The sequence below is a fragment of the Dromaius novaehollandiae genome, chromosome 7 (genome assembly GCF_036370855.1).
Source record: "Dromaius novaehollandiae isolate bDroNov1 chromosome 7, bDroNov1.hap1, whole genome shotgun sequence".
Lineage (NCBI taxonomy): Eukaryota > Metazoa > Chordata > Aves > Casuariiformes > Dromaiidae > Dromaius > Dromaius novaehollandiae.
The window spans coordinates 21,816,620-21,840,136 of NC_088104.1; the positions used below are offsets into that span (position 1 = coordinate 21,816,620).

At 34.1% G+C, this 23,517-nt stretch overlaps 1 protein-coding gene across 2 annotated transcripts in view; it reads right to left on the bottom strand.

Moving 5' to 3' along the window:
• TTC21B (tetratricopeptide repeat domain 21B) overlaps nucleotides 1-23,517 on the bottom strand; it is a 42,723-nt gene that overhangs the window by 18,226 nt on the left and 980 nt on the right. For both annotated transcript variants that reach the window (XR_010389968.1, XM_026094122.2), the window contains exons 3-18: nucleotides 22,394-22,504; nucleotides 20,923-21,089; nucleotides 18,713-18,835; nucleotides 16,846-17,003; nucleotides 15,254-15,338; nucleotides 13,617-13,715; nucleotides 12,765-12,957; nucleotides 11,499-11,596; nucleotides 10,821-11,021; nucleotides 9,066-9,195; nucleotides 8,409-8,566; nucleotides 6,770-6,994; nucleotides 5,608-5,846; nucleotides 5,162-5,234; nucleotides 4,035-4,145; nucleotides 1,463-1,601 (exon numbers count right to left, since the gene is read on the bottom strand). Coding sequence is in view for 1 of the 2 variants with exons in the window: in XM_026094122.2 (XP_025949907.2) it covers nucleotides 1,463-1,601; nucleotides 4,035-4,145; nucleotides 5,162-5,234; nucleotides 5,608-5,846; nucleotides 6,770-6,994; nucleotides 8,409-8,566; nucleotides 9,066-9,195; nucleotides 10,821-11,021; nucleotides 11,499-11,596; nucleotides 12,765-12,957; nucleotides 13,617-13,715; nucleotides 15,254-15,338; nucleotides 16,846-17,003; nucleotides 18,713-18,835; nucleotides 20,923-21,089; nucleotides 22,394-22,504 (2,310 nt within the window). In the remaining variant the exon portion in view is untranslated. The remainder of the gene's footprint in view (nucleotides 1-1,462; nucleotides 1,602-4,034; nucleotides 4,146-5,161; nucleotides 5,235-5,607; nucleotides 5,847-6,769; nucleotides 6,995-8,408; nucleotides 8,567-9,065; nucleotides 9,196-10,820; nucleotides 11,022-11,498; nucleotides 11,597-12,764; nucleotides 12,958-13,616; nucleotides 13,716-15,253; nucleotides 15,339-16,845; nucleotides 17,004-18,712; nucleotides 18,836-20,922; nucleotides 21,090-22,393; nucleotides 22,505-23,517) is intronic.

The window sequence follows — 23,517 nt, forward strand, 5'->3', positions numbered from 1 at the left end:
AAGTTTCCAGTCAGACCTCAAACTGCTTTCCTTTTGCTAGAATCTGAGAAAGACATGAACAAGAGCAGTTATTTTAATTAAATATTTTAGTATCTACTCAAAAAGCAGCAAGCTACTTTTGATTAGTGGTTGAAATATGTATGCATAAAATAATCCTTGAAAAATACAAGTTATGCCCTAGTTTGTATTAATTTTAATCTACTGACAAAGTAATATCTTGAATGCAGTTACCTATTTAAACACCACCAAAACCTATGTATTTTTTTTTAAAAAAATTAAGGTAATGAGCGATACTCTCTTAGCAAACTGTCTTTAAGGAGCTGTCATTGTGACAAAAAATATTTTAAGTTAGAGATCAGCTCAGGTACTCAATCATGTGAAATTATTCCCTCCAGTACATTTCCTATATTTAATTTTTCTTTTCCAGAGGACATATAGTTTTGAAATTCCACAAGAGATAGTTAACTGTTCTGTACTTCACCCAGTGGAACAGCTCAGTCAGTGACAGACACACACACACATTCCACAAGAAAAAAGAAACCAATGAACACTGATTTGTGTACTTTTTGCTTCATTATGAGATGGAAGAAAAGATTTTAAAGTATATGGGGGCAAGCTGTATTCACTGCTAGTTTATCTTTACTAAGAGATCAAATTTAGTCTTGCGTATGATTATTAGATTAGCCAGAGCCACAAAAGGGCTCAGCTAAGACAGGAATAAGAAGAGTGGTTTGATTTTTTTGAGAATAAAGAAGAAAACAAGACAGAAAAACACTTCCCTGCACGGTCAAAGATTAGTAAAGCAGTGACATAAGAAAAGCTTACCACAGGGATTGGTTACAGGACTTTATAACACTATTTCTGTTTCTCTATTTAAGTATTTGCAATAACTAAGTATTAGAATTAAACTACTGCAGAAAAGACTCCCTTAATTAAAAAGTGCTCAATTGCTCACAATAAACACCTCAGTGCCTCTTAATGGTCTTTTAACAAAAATAAGGAAAAAAAAAATCAGAAGTTTTAGCCTTATAAGCGCACATTCTTAACATGTAAAGTGGAGTCCTAGCAAGTATCTGAACCCAGTTTAGCTTCTTTTCCCTGAAGGATACTGAGCAGCATTTATCACTTGAACAACTGTTCCCAACAGCAGCAATGACTCATCTATACTTCATCAATTCAGAACCAGAGAAAGAATTTTGCCCCCTTGAAGCTCTACTATTGCATCTACTGGGCTACATTATATATCAAAGATGTCCAAAGTCTAGAAGTCCTGACAAAAGCACATTTAAATAAGAATGAAGTTTAGAGTATTCTACTTATTTTTCACTTAACAGTTCCAGGTGGTTTAAAGTTCAAATAAAATGTTTACATTGAACTTGTTTACTCCTTACAGTCACACAGAAAATACAAACAAGAAACAGCAGCAATTGAGTGTTTTCTTGTAAATTAATGACATTCGTACCAGGCTCATGATCTAAAGCTTGCTGAAGTACTCTTTCTGCCTTTTCATACTGCTTCAATTTCATTAAAAGCACAGCCAAATCATAGCAAAGGAAATTCTGTTGACCACTTCTCAATGCAGCCTCGTAGTAACTGATTGCCTAAAAGGAATAAACAAAAAATCCAAGATTTTTTTTAAAGACAACCAGCTTGCTACTTAGGTATTTAATGACTTATCTACTTTCCTCACTCCTGTTGTAACCAAGTATTTTTAAATAAATCCTATATTAAAAGAATGGCATTTAGTTGCAAGTTCAGCCTTTCAAAAATGTAGAAATTCTATTTGTCTTTAATTTGGCATAACGAGAGCCCACATTTCAGTAAACATGAATTAACAAAACGTAACCACATTATCACATTCTATTTTGACAGGATCACTGCTGATTCAACTACATTTTCATTAGCTGATAAAACTGTACAAGTCCAGTCAGATTGGTAAATAGTAAAACAGAACTTGAATTCTAAGGACAAATATCTTCCCAAACCTAGGTCTACCTGCAAAACATTAAGATGAGAAAAGTCATGGAAAAGTTAAAAAACAAACCAGTTATAATCTAACAGAAAGAGGTCACTCTAGTCTCTTTATATTTTAAAATGTGACAGTCTATGAAAAAATGTCTGAAGTACTTCCTCAAGAGAAAAAAGCAGTGTTCTGTCTCAATAGCTTATTACCATAGATTACAAAAAAGTTCATAACAACTTAGCCTTGAAATCAGATGTTGCTTTAGGTTTCATTGCAGTAGTTCCAAATCACAAAGGCAAAAAATATTTTGTTTATAGGCATTTCTAATTTTTGTCTTACATATTTCAATATCTCCTGGATTTCTCAAGTAGCTATGAATATGCTACTTCCAAGATGAAAGCATCAACTACAACCCCCTGGCTACTGGAAGTATACATTTGAAAATGCTGACTTCACTAGCTGAAAGGATAATTGGAACTGGAAATATGTTGAAAAATTACATTTCCAAAATGTCTTTGAAATATTTTATTAATTTCTATTGCTTTAAAATAGAGTATGCTCAAACATGCATAATATATGCCCCCACTCTATATTAGTTTATTCCCCAAAAAGTCTGAAGTTTCATTGAGCAAGTCAGGAATGATGTACTGACCTGCTTATAATACTGACCTAAACAGAAGCAAATGAATATTCTAACTCTTCTAAACATACAATGCAATCTTGACACACTCTCTAACAGTTGAGGTTACCCAGATAACATCATTTGGTCCTGTAAGTATTCCCCCTCCCCCCCCCCCCAAATTTCCTGTTTAAGTTAAAAGCCTCTATTACTGCTCTCCTAGCCAATGTTAAGGCTAGGAGATGTAAATATGACTGAGTCCATGGAGAACTATTTAACCAGTTTTGAGTCCCAACTGCAAGTCTGTTACAAGTTGTTTACCTTGTTTGGAAGTTTATTGATATGTAGCTCTCACTATCCATAATGGCAGATGGTAGTGGGAGGCTGCTGATAATATATGTTGCTACATGATTCCTGCACCTGGCAGTGCAGACTGTCAAACTCAAGTCAGAACACACACCATGCTTTTAAGTTCACTTCTCATCTCATGCACAGCATATAATATAGACTCAGCTTTCGTATCTGAACACAGTGCTACTAGTGCCTGAGAAGATACTATTCTGTTAAATAGATCTTTGCAGAGTATCTGTTAACACACAGCTATCAGCTATTTTAGTGCCGCTGATTGATCATGCTGTGTATCAGAAGGATTAGGAAATGTATGTGTTCAAGAACCAAGTTATACATGAAAAATATCAAACTTGTACCTTCCCTGGAATAAAACACTGAATATTTCAAACTTGTTTTGATAACAGAGATACCTGTTGTGGGATTTCAACGTGACAGAACTCCTCAGTCACTGCTTGGGGCTGGTCGCAGAAAGTTCATGTGCTTTCTGTACCCATTTTGTATTTTTTATTTCAATATATGTGACTAGGGAAAGAAATGCTGGTATTGAAAGACAGGAACTTGACACCAATTTCTCTGCAATCTGAACATGTCTGTCAGTCCATATCAAAGCCACTTGTATGGAAGAAAGCATATGTCAACTGGGGAATATGTTGACTTCCTCCAAAAAAAGAAAGAAAACTCAGCTTCTTTCACACCACACATGCAAAACAATACTGTGAGCATGAAAAATGTTAAGTCTTTTTAGCAACATAGAGACTATTTAAAAACAGGGTATTAGAGAGCTCAGGGAGATAAAGATGTCAAAAACCCAAGTTCTTAATGTAAGTACTAAGGCTACATCACACCCTTCCCTTAGCATCATTCTCCTAGGCTGCCCTAAAATACACAGTACAGGGAAGGAGAAAGTCCCATGAAATTAACTTTCGTGAGCTATTTCAAAGGGAACCTTCAAACTTACTTCCAGAATCAAAAGTGCTGTGAAGTAAAATGCTTTTTTCTACTCAACCTGAAAATAAAACTAAATAAAAAGCAGCCAAAACTCAAATGTTGACAATAATGGACACAATACTTCATTAGTCTAATGCAATATTTATTACATACCTTTGAGTAGTTATGTGTTTTGATTAGGGCTTTTCCAATTTTACTTGCTAAAGCTGGATCTTTTGGATTCTTCTTTAAGGCCTGCTCATAGACTTCTATGGCTTCATCAGGCTTGAAAAGTAACAGGCAAAAACACAGAATTCAAAAATTAAGATAAAAAGTTTGTGAAGAAACAAAATCTGGCGATACCACCAAGAATGAATTCAGTACTAGATGTTCATAAGCTGTAATACTTCTGAGAGAAGAATGATCACTACAAGATTCCAGAAAACTAAAGCTCATTTTAACATATATTTTCACGTTAAAACAGAACGTGCAGAGGATCTGGCAAACAAATGAGTTTGAATTAACCTTAGATTCTTTTTCCACTGTGATTCCCCCACAACTTCACTAGAATGTATCATAAAGCACATGCAATTTTTTTAAGAGATACCTAGCACACAAATTCCCTTTTCTTTTACTATTCTCTCTTAAGGAGAAAAACATACACAAACATTAATACCCAAATGATTGTTAATCACCTATGGTTCCGAAAACTAGACCAGTCAACTAAGCAATTAGTTGTGTGTCCCAACCCAACCTATCCTTTCAAAATCTGAACTCAAAAGCATATCTTTCAGATTCTTATGTCTACCTCACTACACTGCCTCTTCTACAAACACTGAATGACATCCGTGCTTTCTTGATTAACTGAAAAAAATACAAAAGGAATTCAATAATTTAAGATCAACTGAGCTTGAAATATAACTTCCAATATATGAACTAATTTAACTAGACATATTCTAAGCTTCATGATTCTTCTAAACATCACTAACTTCTCTGAATTAGATTTAGCTCTCACTTTGGATTCATAATTAGTCATGGGTAAATAATTATTCTTCAAGATAAAATTCTCTCCTTGACTTGCCACTATTCAGTCAGCAGAAAAAATGCATTTTCAGTATTTTTTTTCTTTGAATGAACTTATGTTCATAGAAAGTAAAAAAAAAATTTTTACATCTTTAAGCACATTTTGTTCGCTAATTATCTATTGATACGAGAATGTTACATAGTCTCAGCTTGCCAAAGTCAGCCAATGACTTTTGATCATGACTCAGTCACTCTACTCATCTCTAGCAAGCACCTACCTCTTGAATATTCATGTATGCATCACCAAGAAGGAGAAAAGTATGAGCACTTGGCAGCTTTTCTACCAGGTCTCTGGAAACAGAAGACAGAACCTTGCTCATTATTTAACAATTTTAACCTCTAGGCTTTTTTTTTCCCTCAAGACAGAAAAAATAAAAAATGTAAGATATCTTTCAAAAGCAAACTCCAATTACTGTTTTGAATGTTACGACACTTAAATTAATTCATTAAATTACCTAAATAAGTATTTCTGACTTATTTTAGTGGAAAAGTAAAACAGGAACTAATGTTAGCATTTAACATCTAGGAAAACAACATATATATATTTTGTGTGTGTGTGTGTGTGTGTGTGTGTGTGTGTGTGTGTGTGTGTGTGTGTGTGTGTGTGTGTGTGTGTGTGTGTGTATTTACATATACCCCCCCACACACTCACACAAACTTTTACCTGTAGCAGCCAGCATATAACTTCTTATCTTTTCTGCACTGAAGATAAATGTCTGCCATTTTTTCTTTAGCTTGTACAAAGTAAGATTGTTCAGGTGTAATATTTCTGAGCATAGTTAATGCTTGTTCTACATCTCCTTGAGCAAGTGCCAGATCTGCATTAGCAATCACGACTCTTAGTTCTTCAGGAGTTCCAGAAAATTCATTAATGGCATCTTGCAGTACTATAGCAGCTTCGTGCTGCAAATAATAAAACCAATAGAATTAAAGTATTTCTTGTCCTTGAACAGTCCAAAATAAAGGCACTCTAAGCAAACAGATGACTGTGGGGGTTATACAAAAGAAAACCAAGGAACCAAACCATAATGTCCCCATTTATTTTGCTTAATACATCTAAAAGGTAGAAAAGTGTTACTTTTCTCCTGATTTTGTAAGTGAAAGTTATATAATATGAATTATTAGAAAAAATATAGATAAAAACATTTTTGTTGCATATATCCATGAACACACTCAAAATTCAACTGGACAATGACTAGAGAAGGCTGCTTTAACTGACCCTGCTATGAGCAGGAGGTGAGAGTAGATAACCTCTGAACATCCCTTCTAACTACATGATTCTATGGATGATGGTATATTCTTATATATATGTAATGTCCTACTGTATGTTAGGATATAGCTGATAGTAAGGATGCTGCTACACCAAAGCAATGTCAGTATCTAAAGTATTTCTTGTAGCACTCTGACAGCAAAGCAGGCATCTGTAGGCCAACAAGAGAAAGTCAACAGTAGCCCCTTCCCAAAATTAAAGAAGGGACTTGCAGACTCAAACTAAGCACCTGCAAACACAATGAAGTCTATAGGATATATCTGAAATAGATATATGATGATACATAGTATATAATGAACACACACATAATACTCGAAAGGAAAAGTGTTAATGTAACTTCTGAAAAATCAGATCTGAACCTTTTGTTTCAGGTTTTTCCTTGGTAGAATTTAAGGCAGAAAATGTCAAGTCAGGTATTACATGTCTTTGGCATTGTGCCAAGCAAATCCTCTTAGTAAAAGAAGCCATGGTTTTCCATTTTGAACTAATGAGGATACACACTTCTGTTAAAAGGGAACTGCTTTCAGATATACATTACTCAAGTTTGTTATCATACCGGTTCTCCATTAAAACGATGAGCTTCTACTAATTCTAGAAAGACAGACACACGATCACTGGCATCAATTTCGATTCTTTTTGCTTTGGCTTTTGAGGAAGCTGTAGGTTTTCTCATTCCAGGTAAATTCCTTGCCATCTGTAAGGTCTTAATAGCTTCTGAGAGTTCTCCCATCTTCTTTTGTGTTTGGGCTTTAATTAAGTGATAAACAGGATGTTCTCTCACCTAAAAAATAAACAGCTGAAGAGTTTCTAAATTTTACTTTATGTATAATATTCAACCCCTGAAAAGAAGTTTTTATTCTTTTTTTCCCTAAATACTGACCTGTTTCTTTTCTCCCAATATGTCCAGTTTGAATTTCAGTAAGTTATTAATGAAAACATTACAATTTTCAAAGAGTATACAAATCAATAATAAAATGCTTAATAATCAAAAACTACTTCATGACACAAGACTTCGAGATAGAAAAACACGCACTACAGCATGTTTTGAAACTAGCTTGAATTTTAAGAGATTTTGAGCGTATCTCACACTGCAGCACATTCTTCATTAGGCCGTTAATAAAAAAAAATCAGTATAGGAACTATATGATCATTATCTGGCATAAGTCCTGCTTGCCATTTTTCCACCTTCTTAAAACAGAATTTTCATGTGAAAAACAAAACTCAGTGATGGAAACGTTACTGTGTACAAAGCTGCAAGCTCCTCAGTATCTCATGATTAGGTAGTTATCCTTCAGCTTTCTGACATCGCTTGGAGCAAGAAACTAATATGGGACCCTTTCTGTAAGGAAACGATAAATCAGTTTGCTCTGCGTTTCAGCTTAGCATGTACTTGTACATGCTAAGCATGTACTTGTTCTCTATCAAGAGATTTAGCACAACTTAGTCCTATAGAGCGCTGAGTACAGTGGTCCTAATTTACTGTTAATCATAAAAGATTCCATTGATGTCAACAAATCAAAAAATCCCAATATTGCGATGTATTGGCCACAAGAAATGAAGCTAGAGATGACCACTCCAAAACAGTGAAGGTTATTTATTCTACAACAATGCTTGATTTACCAGACTTGCTACCCAAGGGACAGAAGAGATGAACAAAGATGTGATGCTAGTAGAAGACCAGCATAGCGATATGGCTACTTCTCTTATCACTTCAAGCACTTATAGCAGCATGAATTGTCAGGGTCTGTTGCTTCTTCCTTTCTCACCCACTCATGAATCTGTGCTTATCTTCATCAGTAACTGCACTTTTGTGCAAGAAGTTTAGAAACAACACTGTGTCATTCTTCAAGTCCTTCTGTGTAGGCTTTTAAAGACTCTGCTGCAAGTTTTGTCTAGAACTACAAATTCAGTTTATGTAACTTATTCTTGACATCTTTGTATGGATTTGAGAAAAGGTACAATTTCTTTCTCTTGTATTCCATGACAATTTCTGTATGTTGCAGAAGTGATTAGTTTTGTCCTAATAGTCATTTCTCTGATAAATGTTTATCTGAACATGGAATCTGAATATTTAGGTACTGAACTTGCAGAGAGAGAGTCATAAAAAGTTCTGTTTAAAAAAAACCTGTATCCAAAACGTACATGAAACTTTGGATGACTGAATAAGATGGTTTCATTTTTTTTGTCTAACTTACCTCAAAATTGTAGCTCAGACAAAGTTCTAGGGATTGAGAACACAACTTAGTATTATTTTGAGCCAAATACACCTGAGCCATCAGTAGGTGTGCATCTGCATAAGAAGGATTCCTTTCAAGACAGTGACGTAGATTATTATGGGCTGCTTCAATATCTCCTAAGAAATTAAAAGGAGGAAAGTGGGAAAAAATAGATGGTAGTAGATAATGAATGGATAAATATTCTACATTTAACCTCTGTATTTCATAAATTCATAACTTTTTTCATAAGTGTGAGCATTTAACAAAAGAACTCCATATGAAGTTTTTTTTTTAATTGCTGTCATAACCTGAAATCAAAGCTAAGTCACAGACAAGACTTTTATTCTCAGTGTCACATCCCTAAATCATTCACTAACTGATCCTGTTTTGGAAACAATACGTGAAGTAACAATACCATAACTCTACATCTTTAAAAGTGCATTTTAGAATTAGAATATACTCATAAAAATCACTCACAAAAAAAGTGCAAGTGCTCTTCACTTAATTGTAATGCAGCACACTGCACTGGAAAAAAAATATTCTATTCATTATGACTGAGTTTTAAAAGTGCGCAAATAATTTCATTCATTCAGTTCATATAAAGGGCGACTAGCTAGCCATTAGCCGAAGTATTACCTGACAAGTATTTCACCTTCGCAATTAGAAAGACAGCTTGTTGAAGACCTGGCACAGTCCTTACCACAGTTTCAAGAACAGAGGCACAGTGCTTGAGAAGTGGTGAAGGAGACTGCCCAGAACTTGCAGGCTAGGAGTGAAAAAAGTACTGAATATCAACAGGAACACAAAATACACTCACTGACTCCAAGGAAGATCCAACAATTCAAATATGACATAAGCTAAAGAGCAAAGGTACAAATTTTTGGCCATATACTCTGAATTACCACGTCAAATAATTCTACATAATGGAAAGATGAATTAAATTTTAAGAGAACCAAGCTGCAATGACCAGTAGGATGAGAACAAAAGGTACTGGGCCAGACCTGTCCCTCCTGCCCTCATTTCGTTCCACAGAACATACCCACACAACTAGCAACTGAAAATAGCAGTTGAGAAATAGCTACTCTCATATAAACTGCTAGTATAATGTATGACATTTTAGTTACTTGTATTAGAAATGCTGTTCATTTCCCTCTACTGCTTTAGTTAGTTGCCTGAAGGGAATCTGTTGTATATAACCAAGGAAACGGCCTTCTGTTCACAGCTAACACATTTCCTCGGGACACATGCCCTGGGGGAGCAGCAATCCTCTGTTATCAAAATGGAAGCCTCCACCACCTGACTAAACTCCTCAGTTTTTAATGTCACAAACTCCTCTTTTTGTAATAAAGGGATTTTCCTGAAGTTTTCTTTATCTGTTTTTTACAGATCCTGCTATGAACAATAGTTGCAAAAACAGTTTTCTTCCCATGCTAAAGAACCATCAGCACCATTGATTAGTTCTGGAAAATACCCCAGGGAAATCTTCAGATAAGGTTTACTTAATAGAATGACATTGCTTATTTATGCCATCTTCATCTGCATACAAAATCAGATGACACTGACATTGCTATTAATGTTTTAGACTTTCAAACATTGCCATTTCACTGCAGATGGTGTGACAGAGTATAATAATGAAAAACTATTAATTTGCTGCTGAGATACTAAAATCATACATAAGCAAATATTTACAGGAAGGTTCTACAGTTAGCAGCTATAATTATATAACTCCTAAATTACAGGATAATAAAGCCTTCTCCCAGCCATTTCAGAGGAATAATCTATGTTAAGGAACATACTTTAAGGAAACATAAATGTTTTTCTTTCCTGCTTTGGAGATGTCAGGTCCCCATTCAGTTTGTGGAGCTACTGTTGCCAAAACTAGAGCAAATTCAGTCACAGAAAATTAGCTATCTAGGTAAGGGAGATTTTTGTTCGGTATTAAAGTTTAAGAACAGAAGAAAAAATATTATTATTCTGCTGACTTGCACCAACACATAAAAGGAACTGAAATGAAAATGGAACATATCTTTACTGGAAAGATATCCTGAGCTGATAAAGTATTTCGAGAACAGAATAATCACATTGTGAACATCCAAGTTTCACCTTAAGATAGTTCTGTTCATCATACTGTTATAATTTCCTGATCAAATAAGGTATTAAAAAATTACAAATACCTGCTGTTTATTAAACCTATACCCAAATTTTCCTCAAATATCATTACTGCATCTTGCTCACTTCACAAAAGATATTTCCCTAGTTTCAGATTAAAAAGTGGTAAAACATAAAACATTTTTTACTTCATATAAATTCACATTTTGAAGGGGAAAATTTTCTAAATAAAATCCAAGAATAATTCCCATTTTCAGACAGATGTGGTCTCTGGCTGCTTACCTGTGCTGGGCAAAAATTGAGATATTCCCTAATAATTTCTAGCAAGAAATCGGGATTTAATTTTTCAAAGTACTCCACACCAAGAGGAAAACCATGCAAAGACGAGAAGTGAGTATCCAGAACATCATTCAATAAGGGAATAACTTCCTCTTGTCTCTTATGTTTTTTCAAAGCTAAGACTGCACGCAAGAAAGATAATTCCTACAGAAAAAAGAAACAGAACAATTCTCAACATCCCAGATGCATTCTTCTCTTACTCATACAGCAGTATGTAATTATTAGTGCTAGCCATTTCTTCTTTATATGTAGGAATATTTAAGATATTCATTGTAAGTGACACCAATAATTATTGTATCAGTGTATTCCTTTAATTTGTGCAAGAAGCTATAAAGCTTCCTAACTGCAAAATCCTGAAAATAATCAGTATACCTCCCTCCCTGCTATTTCAATCTTATCTTCAGAGATAAAGTTTAAATAAGCAAATAGTTTTGTGTTGCAAAGTTAAGTAGCATGTTAACTTAAATTGATAGGGGAAGAAATGAAAGTTAGTTAAAATGCTGCTGCATTAAGAATGCTCTGCTCAAGTGATAGAAATATGGAACATAAACTAGCTGGTATCAGTAGAACCAAAACTCAGATCGTAACTGAAGTATTTTAATGAAGGAAGACATCTCCTACCCCAGATTTCCCAATGGACTGTTGAATTTCATTAAGAAATTCCAACTGCTGCTCTGCATCTTCTAACTGCCCCTGTGTTAGCTGACAGCGAATAATTCCTGCAACATATTAAAACATTGTATTTCAGATTCATCTTCATAGTTGAACACACACACTTTGTTTTCCAAAAATAATCTCCTATAATCAGCTTTTCTGTACACTGCAAATTCTTCAGCCTTTTAATAAAGTAGTGATAAGAAGAAAAGGAATAGATCAACATTTATAATCGTAATGCACTTAGAAATACCTAAACTGAATGACATATAACCAATACATTAATATATGCAATGCTATGAAGTACTTGCATAGACAGATCTCATTCCTAGTATTAAAAACTTAAAACGTTATATCTTCAATCTGTTCTAGGATAACACAAATAAAAGCAATGTAAAGCTTGGCTTCCAAACTCAGAACATGTTCAAAAGGCAAAAACAAATAAATAAAAGACAGCCTTCTCCCTCCTCCCCCCCAAACACTAAGTTTTTAGTATTGTTTAAATATCAAAGTAGAAGGCAATGGCACAGTCACGGAGAAAAATGCAAGGAAAATGCTGTGATGCAAGTATGTCATGTTCATTGTCTGTTTTCTTGATAGCAATTGAGTTTCATCAAAAGTGGATTTTTAAAAAAAAAAATAATATGTGCATACCTCAAACTCCTAAGTTATTGTAAATTTCAAATATTTTGAATTGTGTTTCTTTAATTTAGACATATGCATAAACACGTACCTTAGTCTTAGCCATGGATCTGGAAGATAAAATACCTTGTTCTGTCAACTGACCTTAAAGTTATCTCTCTACTGCCTAAGAGCTCTCTAGTCCTGGACCATGTAGGCATTGTACTGAAACACACTGGAATGGTAATGCTGCTTAAAAGAGTGCAATTTGCTAATTTAAACACTTTATAAATTAATAAAAAGGTAATAAATGTTTTCATACTAAAAACCATCCACGACACATAGGTATAGACATCTAAATCTCTGGTCTTTACCATTACTTTAAGAGTTCTAACTGAAAGGAGAAAAGTTTCTCTTTTGAAAAGGAAGACTGAAAGACTGATCCAAACAGTGGAAACCATTGCTGTAAGGAAGACAGCATAACATGAATACAGAAAGCACTGCCCAATGCTCTTTACCTGTTAGTCCTAGCTTTTCCTAGTAGCGGTAGCAGAAAAACTAGATCAAAAAAGTAGTGTTGTGTCTTAAAGCAAAAAAAAGGTAAGGCCTTACCAGTTAGTGCAGAAACACTTGTTTCATCAAGTGTCATAGCAGTCTTGTACCATTTTAAAGCTTCTTTGACTTTCCCTTGTAAAATCATTTGGTAGCCAAGTTCAGTAGCAAATTCTGCATTGTCAGATGCCAAACCAAATGCTCTTTCAACTAAGGTTTGTGTATGTTGAAGGATGAGTTGGTTGCGGCCACACTAAAGGTAAGAATAATCTTTTATCCTAAGCCGTTCAGATTTTTCAGTTTCATTTAGAAAAAGATACTTAAACAATCTCTCCAGGATTTTTTTTAAAGTTTGCACAGAGTATTGCTGCAGCTATTGAGACAATAACATCTTATTAAATTAATCTAATCTGCAATAATTTTTATGGAATTTTGACATTAAAGTGTGCTGGATTCAAATATAAATATATAATATCATATAGCAAAGAATTCTACAGGGAGAGTTGATAGCTGCTTTGAATGCTTCCTTAAAAAGCTTACAATAAACAAAAATTAAAAAAACCTTCCATTTCGAGGCTGTGCGCTTAACCTTACCCAACCATTGTCACTTTTCCTACATGCTGCAAGAATATGGTCAGTGGACATTTGAGGGTATTTTCACTGGAAGTCTGTTTCTTGTTTAAAAACAAGCAGTAAAAACATTTCTTGCAATGAGATGACTCAAGTATTTCAGTTCACACAATGTGAAACTTAAAACTTCAGATACCAAAGGCTACACAAGTTAACCTATTTAAACTTTCTGCAAGGCACTTTTTAGTAGATACTTAACATCTACCAGAAAATAAATCAAAACCAGGATATATGGATATCTGCATCTTGTATAAGAAGAAGAAAAAACAAAAGCATACTCACTGTTCTACTGAAAGCTAAAGCCATTTTACAGCACAGCTGCGGATTACGTGGTTCTAACCTGTCCAGTGCATTAATTAGGTCTCCCAATCTTGCTGAAGCCTTGCAAAAAAAAAAAGGGAATCATAATTAAAAAAGGAACAAGTACATTAGGACAATTGAAAAGCTTTCACTAAAAATTAGTCGCATAATATTTTACTACATAAATGGATCTTGAAACTCAAAGTCAGAATTTTTCAGGGTTAGGAGTTGGATTTATTCAGTCAGATTATTTTCTAGAAAAATACTTTGAAATAGTAAAGAGACAAAGTAGATCACCGCACATCCTCTTGCTGTGCTTCAGAAGTGACTGATTTGAGCCAAGTCCAACACACTTCTTCATAGGAAGAGTCCCATGAAGCAAGACAGTCTGAGGAATGCCTGATCTGTTAATCTTCCCAGGGCTTCAGTGTGATACAGGCATGCATGCTCTTCAGTTTCTTGCAAAACTGAAGCACTTCTAGATGCTCTGACTTTCAACATTACAGTTTCTCAAACACTTAAGGCACTTCAGGCATCTCTAGGGTTGAAATAATAACCTAAATGTTTAAAAGTTTTGTTTTTTTTTTTTAATGATTTTTGATGTAGGCCCTTGAATCATGCTTAAGTCTTATTTAAGGTTTTTATGATCTTTTTCCTAAATCTGGGTCTTGATCATATTTGACATTTTACTCTGGAATCTTCTGTTTGCATCTTATGATATTAAGCAAGTTCAATAAATTCCTGGACAGCTTTAATGAATTGGAGTCTGCAATTGCTACTGTAAGACATATGTTTCTGCATTTCCTTTGACTGTACCCAGTAAGACTTTTTGATTAACAACATTAAAGAATTCATTACAGCTGCTTAAAAATGCTTAAAACAACCTGAAATATCTTCTCCTCTACAACTTAAAAAACCCTATGAAACACCAAAACCTCTTCATTTATTACTAAATCTACGTTTAAATGTATTATACTAGCATTTTCATACAATAAGAAAAAGATATGTAAAGTTATTCAATGATTTTTTTCATGATAATTTAGATATTTCCTGAAAGTGGCAGAACCACCATATATGCACTCCTGTGCAAAAAGGGATCTAGGGAGAGGAAAGAAACATTAAAGAACTCACAGACCTATAAAAACATTGCTTGTCAAAAAAGGGTGGACAAAACACAGGACTGCATAATCTAATCTTGCAGATATATTGCTAATAGAAAATGGACCGATACATTGTTAATAGAACATGGACCCTTCCAAAAAGGGTCACTACAAGAGCTCATCACTTTATTTCTGTTAATAAGATATTTAAAACGAACAGCATACTCGCAATAACTTCAGAATTTATAAAAAGAACATACAGGAAGATGTTTGGGCAGCCAATGTTTCCGTCTGTACCTGGAAAACATCCCAACTACAAGCTACAGCAGTCACAGGGGTCAGAATAGGGGAATACATGTCCTCTTGTATCACAAGGGAACATACCTCCTCCTGTAAGTACATACTGTAGCACAGGACCAGTCGGAATATCCAAAGGGCAGGACACAAGGAAGATCACATACATGAGATCTAGTCCCTATAAAAGCTATGTTATGCTCAACAGCCTGCTAACAGACTCACCTCAGATATATTTCCTTCCCTACACAGATAGTGCAGAGCCTCCATCCTTATGGCTTCTAAATTGAGAGCATCTTTCTGCAACAGTCTAAAAACAAATAAAGATGAATCTAAAGAAACCAAAAACTTTGCTCAATTATTTCTTTTATCCTAAAAAGGGATTAAAATACACTTTAATAATATTCTGTTAAATTCTTTTTTTCCCAAATAAGCACCTTATGTTTTTGACACTAAGATGGACTGCTAAAACTTTGAAAATTAAAAGAGAGGAAATAAAACTTATTTTCAATGGAAGAGTTAAACTGCATGAAATTTAAACACATCTTCAACATAGATATTATTTTATATACATCAAAATCCTGTTTAAAAGGACTTTAATCCAGATGGTTTTGTATTGCCTTTCTATTATTTATAACTTTTCTAGTACTATTTGCCTTATAATTTAAAATAGTAGAAAATTCATAGTTTAAGAACTGGAGGATATAGCCTCTTTTGATCAGAGATCCTGCCCATAATTATACAAGAAAAAAGTTCCAGCCCACTGAGTTTAAGTTTTACAGGATGAGATCCACAGACAAATGTCCCTCACACACTATCCATGTGCAAATAGTACATAAGAAAAAGGAAAGTAATAACCCCTATTTTCAAGAACTCCAAGAAATGAACTGAAAGTTTCTATTGATGATGCACCTAACAGCTGTAGCCCCCACTATCAAGAAAACTGTTTCAAAGACTTTGTGGTTTTTCCAGAGTTTTGTTTCTTGTGCAAGGAAAGGTTAGTGTCATTCTTCAGTTAGGTTCAGAATTCTATAGACAGGTCTTATTTTCAACAGTTGTTAAAACTCAAATGATTCTTTTGGACAATGCAAACTGTTTGGTGTTTGGTGCATGGAAAATCAGGCAGACAACTACCTAAATATGGATTTAAGGCTCTTCCTCCTTTGTTTCAAGGATCTCCTCAATATTCAATAAAGTTGTTTAAATTAACTTGAGGTTCCTAAGTTGAGCTAGTTTTTAAAATGTAATATTATCATACGTAAAGCTATGAGAAAATTTCTCAAGAGTAAAGCTTTTCACAAAATCCGTCCATCTTAAAATGACCTTAAAACTTTTTCTGCTAATATGCCTCTAGCAGAAAGAAAGGAAAAAAATTTTTTTTAAATAAATAAATATCAAGCTATGAAGGAGACTGTTATAAAATGCTGACAGAGACAGCTATCATAACTTGCATGACACAGTCACTTTGAATCATAATTCTCTGCTGAAAGCGCAGCTTTATCACTTCATGTCTATCTCAGAACAGGCCCTCCGTTACACTCCTTTCAAAATCAATCCACATACCAATATAGTATCCTCATGAATTGCGAGGCTAGGTTCTTTCAAAAATTAATTTACTTTAAAATTCTGGCAGCGTACACACACTAAAAACATATGAGATGATCTGGATCAATTTTCTTACTATCACATACTAAATCACACAAATATTTTCTTGATTATTTGAACACAAATGAAAACCCAGCTACCTATTTTCAAAATATTCCTAATAGCTAAGCACAGCAAGAGCACAACCAGTGACATGCTGCTTCATACTCAACCTGTGTGCTGTTTCGACTGCCTGTTCCCAGTCTTGCAAGGCTAGTTGTAGCTTCATTTTCTTTATGAAAGCAGGAAGGAAGTTTGGAAAGTTTGCAATTATCTGGTTCACAGTTTCCAGAGCTCCTGAATAATTCTGGCGGACCTCAAAATACTGTGCCTAATGAAAGGAAGAGAAGTCATATCAAAAGCCTGTACTGACAGAAGTGAAAAGATTCAGTTCTTCCACAAGAAAATCTAGAAAAGCTGGTGAGGAAAAAAATACATATACATATTTTTTTTTTTATACATACATACATATATATACACACACACACACACACACACACACACACTTCAATAATATTTTTACCTCAGTCTCAATCACAACTAGAGATTCTGCAACAATGAAAAAGCAAAAGATGACACAAAACCCAGTACTTTGTAAGCACCTCCATAACAAAGGTAACTGTAGTACAGTACTTAAAAGTTACTGGTCATTTACATATAAAAAAGAGGGATGCAGCTGAAAGAAGTAACTGAGGGGCATTACTGCCTTATTAACTTTAAAACAGTTATGTATTAAGAATCTCAAAATTTTAGGATATTGAACACAATCTGGGGAGGCTAAACAATTTTTTGAGCCTTGAGATATGCAGAATCTGGAAAACCTATACTCTATAGGTCACTGCTGTTATCAAAATTAACAATATTTCATTATAAAGCAATTTAAAGGATACCCTAAATATAAGGCTTCTCCACAGGAATTGAATATCACAGTTTTAAATAAGGTAAGAGCAGCACTTAATTCTCTCTGAGCAGAAGTCAGCTTAGGGCTTAGATGCTCAATTTTGCTATAATGGTTAAAAGTTACCATACCCCAGACAACTAGGTGCGTGTCATTTTATTTCATATTTTGAGATAGAGCTGGTGCAAATATAGTACGTACTGAAATTTAGTTTCTTACGCCACAGCAAGGTAACTGCCTAAAATGTAACTGCCGTAACCAAATTTGAAATACACTAGTAATTGAACTCAGTAACTCACATAAAGCCATGCACACATACATACCCAAATACTATTGGCATGCTTTTCTGAATTTTAGTCTTATTTTCATTAATTAAGCAATTTTTTCTAGAAGTCTGCATTCAGTCTTAGAAGACTAAACAAGCATTATATTCATGAGTAATGACTTGTAATTACATGTCCATAACATAACCAAAGTTTAAAACAGAAACTGTTGTAAAGAAAAAAGTCATGCTGTTACCTTAATGAAATATAATTAAAACAAACACTTGAAATGGACAAGTGACAATTAAAATACCATATAAAATGTTTATAAACACTGCAGTTTCATGGTGCAACTACTACAATTTTTTGTGATAACACACAGCAATTCTGTGATGTTGACAGGTCTCTCTTGCAACAAGGAAGAATTCAAATTGAATTTTACATGTTCAAGTGTTTCGAAACCTCATCTCTGACATACCAATACAGGAATAAAACCAGTTTTTCTTGTGTTTATAGTATAACCGTAAACTCAGTATAAGGTTGGAGTGATCGTATTTAATCTATAGCTTCTTTTTTACATGGGTGGCTGGTGGACCCTAAGTTTCACCCACTAACTAATTATATTCTAAGAAAGAAACAGTATCTTTTAACACACTTGAAAGAAACACGAATGTTCAGAAACAAATAGGTACTAGCAGCAGTTCAACAGGAAAAAAAAAAAAAAGGAAAATTGATTTAAACAAACAATAACTGCCCCCTCCCTGCCCTCCAGGGCTAAATTTCTACTTCTGACAAGCATGCTTGTTATGGACAACTTTTCTCAGCATCTCTCTAATAACACAGTATTTATAAAGTGCTAAAATTACAAAATAAGCTTACTTTACCAAGCAGAGCAAAAACATCATTCCCTTCCAGCAACGCTTCATCAAAGTACTTCACAGCTTTTTTAATATGAGTTTCTTTCCCACAGGTGAGATCAAGCCATGCTTTTAGAATCAGTCCCTGCAAGCAAAATATAAATTGAAATTTTTCACTAACTAGGTAGCAAAAGAAATACTAGATATTTCATAGTAATAAGTATAAATAATCTAATAATAAACTAGGACTTAAAGCAAGAGTAAATGAAAACACCATTTTAACTATTTAAAACACATTTGAAATTATAACCAGTCTGTAACAGGAGCTAAAATGTTAATTCATTACAACATTAAATTGAAAATAATCAAATAGCATTACAGAATTAACAACAGTGCCTCTGAACTACACTAACATGCTAGGCAGTCATAACAAAATCTTGCAGAAGTCATCACCTATATTTTAAGAGTATTTTCTGCAAACATTTCTGCAGCATATCTTTTTCTTAAAATTTGGTTTATATGATCAGACACCAAGAAGTTTCTGGGGTGCTGAAAAAAAGAGAAATTTACTTTCTTCTTCTAGTATCTGACTAAAAGACAAAAACCCTCGTGTAAGGGGAAAAGATCTGACATTTCCAAAATCCAAAACAGTACTTTAACAAAACATAGTAGTTCAATTCATTAATTACAAAGAATAGTTCCTTTAATGAAAAGCTACCTTTCATATTTTCCTGTTGTATGTCCCAGGTACTTGACTGTAGGTTTAATTAAGTAAATCAAATCTACTTTGAAGTGTTGGATTATTTACCAAATTACAAAACAAAAGTTTATACTAGAAAATATCACTAGCCATTTTCTAAAATAAAATGAAAAAAATGCAACACACATTTAAAACCCCAAGGTTTGTACGAGAGCCCTATTTTGCTAACAATCAGCCAGTTATTTTTTATGCAACAGAAATGGAATGCAATTAATATATTAAAGCATTTAAAAGAATAGGAAGGATTTTATTGCTATGTAACAAGTACACAATAAAATATCCAATGAAAAAAACCTATATATAAGCAATAGTACTACATTAAGTTTAAGCATAACATTTCCCCCGCCCCAATAAAAGTACACATAGCTTCATAGTGTTAAATTAGGAAAAGGGATGTATACAAGCATACAGTGAACTCAGGAAAAGAAAGGAAAATAGTTTTATATATAAAAATACATATTAGCATTCAAATGTATATGTGCATGTACTACTGCAAAAATAAAAATTATTTGAAAGACATTAAATACTTCAGCTTGTAATACTTCCTACTGAGCAGTATTCCAAGAGTCATAAATACCGCTATTGTGCCAAAATAAGTATATCTCTATTCCTATTAGAAATCGGCACACTGGCTTTATGATGTCCTTAACTATTTCTTTAATTACTTGCATTTTCTTAGTGATATGTTCAAAAGCTAAAATATTACTTGAATTAGTATAGTCTCAGAAATCAGTTAAGAATAGTTATAGTTTCTAACTCTTCTAACTCTTGTAATATCATAGAAACTATAAAACTGTAGATTACAAATTAAAGTGAGCACTCTACTGCACCACACAAAAACAATTCAGAGATAACATTAAATACTGATGTCATTTGTAAGAGTACTGCACTGCTCACAGGGAGAGAGAACAACTTGGAAAAATTTTAGTCAGCTCTGTCTTCAGGTGATTTTTTTTTTTTGTGGGGGGGGGGGGGGGGAGAATCACCCTGAATTCAAGGGAAAAAAAAACCCACCACATAAATTCTTCACAACCCCATTTAAAGATTCTAAAAATGGCAAACTTTCATACCTGTAGACAAATGCAGGTGTCGCTACATACAATACTCATGCAGATTTAAAAATAAATGACATCTAGTAAAGGCAAAATTCGTCTAGGGTCTTGTTTATTAAATGCTGAAATTCTAAAGCCCAGATACTCTGGGTATTTTTGAATCTTCTATTTAAAATGGATGCCTCCCTCTTTAAGAGCAATGGAAGGGACCATCACTCTTAGGTTTTTGCTAGAAATCACCATGACGCTGAGCTTCAAATAGCAAAATTGATGTAACTACATATTAGAAAGATAAAAAATTCTGAAGATACAAAACAGTCTGATTAGCCTCCACATAGCATTGGATCAGTAAGTCTAGTTTCACAGTATACCTGATCCTATTCTTATTTAATATAGGAGAAGGGGGGAAAAAAAAGTTACCTCTTTACCACCATTAGAAACTTTGATCATTCTATCAACATATTCACGGGCTTTGTCCTCGCGACCAAGATGCCACAAAAATAAGCCTGCGTAGTACAGAGCTTGCTGTCCTGCAGTTTTACGTTGCTCCTTCATTTTTGCATCCAATTCTAGAATAGCATCTCGATCTGAAAAGGTTTTGTTCAGGTCTTTTGTGATACCATCTCAAAATATTACAGAAGAGCAGCACACAAAGCAAGGACTTCCAAAGCAAACATTGTTTTCTGTATTGTATATTGGTAAACACATAAGCATTACCTCCCAACTGAAAATATTAATCAAATACAAACATAAAAGACAGAAGAGGGGTCCCTTTAACATAGCCATTTACATCAAAACCCAACTACTTCACAAACCTCCTAGCTGAGATTTCTGCCAGATAAATGGAAACCTGACAGTGAGTTTCACCTTTGCATCAATGTCTGCTAAGTAAACAGTAGTTGTAGACTGACTCTAACATACTGAATACAAGATGATTGCAGTCCAGAATACTTTGAAAATCTGGGATCTAAATTTTATTTTCTCACATCCTCATTGTTATTGTCACCTGTTCTCACCCGGTTAATCACCTGCTCACATTTTGTTTGCCATGTGGGACCTACTGCCAAGTGTTTCTCTTTTATCCACATTCATTTCTGGGGTTTTTTTTGTTTGTTTGTTTTAAGTGAGACAGTAAATTTAAATGCCACACTCTTACTGCTGTGACTTTCACAAGAAGTACTTAAGTGAGGCAGTAATTTTACTACTACTACATTTGAAGCCGTGAGGACTACTACTAAGAGTGATGCCATTAGTCAGAGCTAAGCTTCACATCATACTGCTTCACAAGATTTGTAATAACAGAGTTATCAATTTGCAGAGTCAAGAAGACACCATGGCAACAATTTAATCACAACTCAGTGTACCTGTGTTCTTCATATGTATTTTTCAGAATCTAATTTTGAGCAAAATATTGCAGTTTTTAGATTGGAGAAAGGAGTACCAAAGCCTACCAAATTCTTTTATCCATTTGTAAAGTCAAGGTAACCTGAAAGGCAGAAATGGCCTGGCTTTCATGACTCCTTACTTAAGTTGCAGTTCTGCTCAAAAGAACTAGCATCAGTCAATAGTAAACAACCAGAAACATCTTGATTCAAGTATTCTCCATAGACGATTTTTCACCGTGGTAGATAACACAAGATTAAAGTTTTTTTAGTGTTTTATTTTAAAATTCAATCTTACTCTTCATAGTTTTGTATTTTGGTATTGTTATTTACAATCTTGATGCATTTCACTCAACTACACTACTAGACACTACATTAAACACAAAGCTGAAGTGTATCTTTTTAAAAAAGCTGAAACAATCTACAACTCTCAGGCCGTAACTTACAAAACACTTTTATAGACATCAAACTGTGTAAAACTTTAAACAGTATTGTCTTATTGATCATACCTGGATTAGGGCTCTTTTTATGCGCATAGATTAGAGCCATCATTGTACAAAGTGACACCTCCTGTTCATTTTTAATACACTCCAGTTGCCGAACACTGTCTTGGATGTCACCTAGTAAAAACAAGAGCAGAATAACCTCTCTCTCTTTCAGGACAGAAAATATAATAACTAAAACCGGCTTAAATTTTTTTCCTTAATTTTTTATTCTCTGCCTTTGGTTAGCCTTTCTATAGAACTTATGTCATTATTCACACATCCATTTTCATGTTTGTGCAAGTCTTTCAAAGGCAGGAAAGAAGAAAGCATCTCAAGGCAGAGAACTTGAAAGGAGTTATGTGCTAGTTCTGCCAACTGCCATAAATATGAAAGTCATCTTTATTATTTGGTTTATATGGGGCATTCGCAACCATTTGCACTCCTGTTTCTGCATATAGCCAGAATATTTGCTTGGTTTGTGAGAATCTTTTGAAGATCAAGAGGAGAGGAAAGAAAACTTTTTGAAAGATAGGAATGTATGATTGTAAAACCACACAAAAACAATTAGGGAGTTTGGGAACAGATGAAGCATCTCACTACCTTTGGAATTCTTCCTATTGCCTTCCCCTCACTCCTCCCCTCCAGCAAGAAGTTACACAAACTTTACTGATAGCCCAAAACTCCAAATTAATACACTTCACCTTATTTTAGTTTCAATAACTTAAAAGATGTCCAGCAGTGAAGTCTAGGAATACTTATTGTTTGTTTATATCTGCTTTGTTTTCCAGGACTTGTTAGATTTTTTTATTTAGACCGGAAATTTCCAAGATATAGAGGGACCTCTTTGAAGTGGTATGAAATAGCAGCTTTTGACTGCCTATATGAAGGTATTTAACTTGGTCTAAACACCATCACAAAAACAACTTTTTTAAAGATATGCATTTGGTAGCTGAGTTCAGCACATAGACAGATACTGCCAACCAGATGCTGAGATACATCTACCTTACCAGTTCACTTCTTGGAAAAAAAAATACAAAAAAAAAATCATCCTTGTTAATACAAGCTTTGGGTTACTCATTAGTATTCTATGACTTCCTAGCAACATGGATTTAGTTAAATAAACTTCTCAGAACAGTTTAGTGTATATG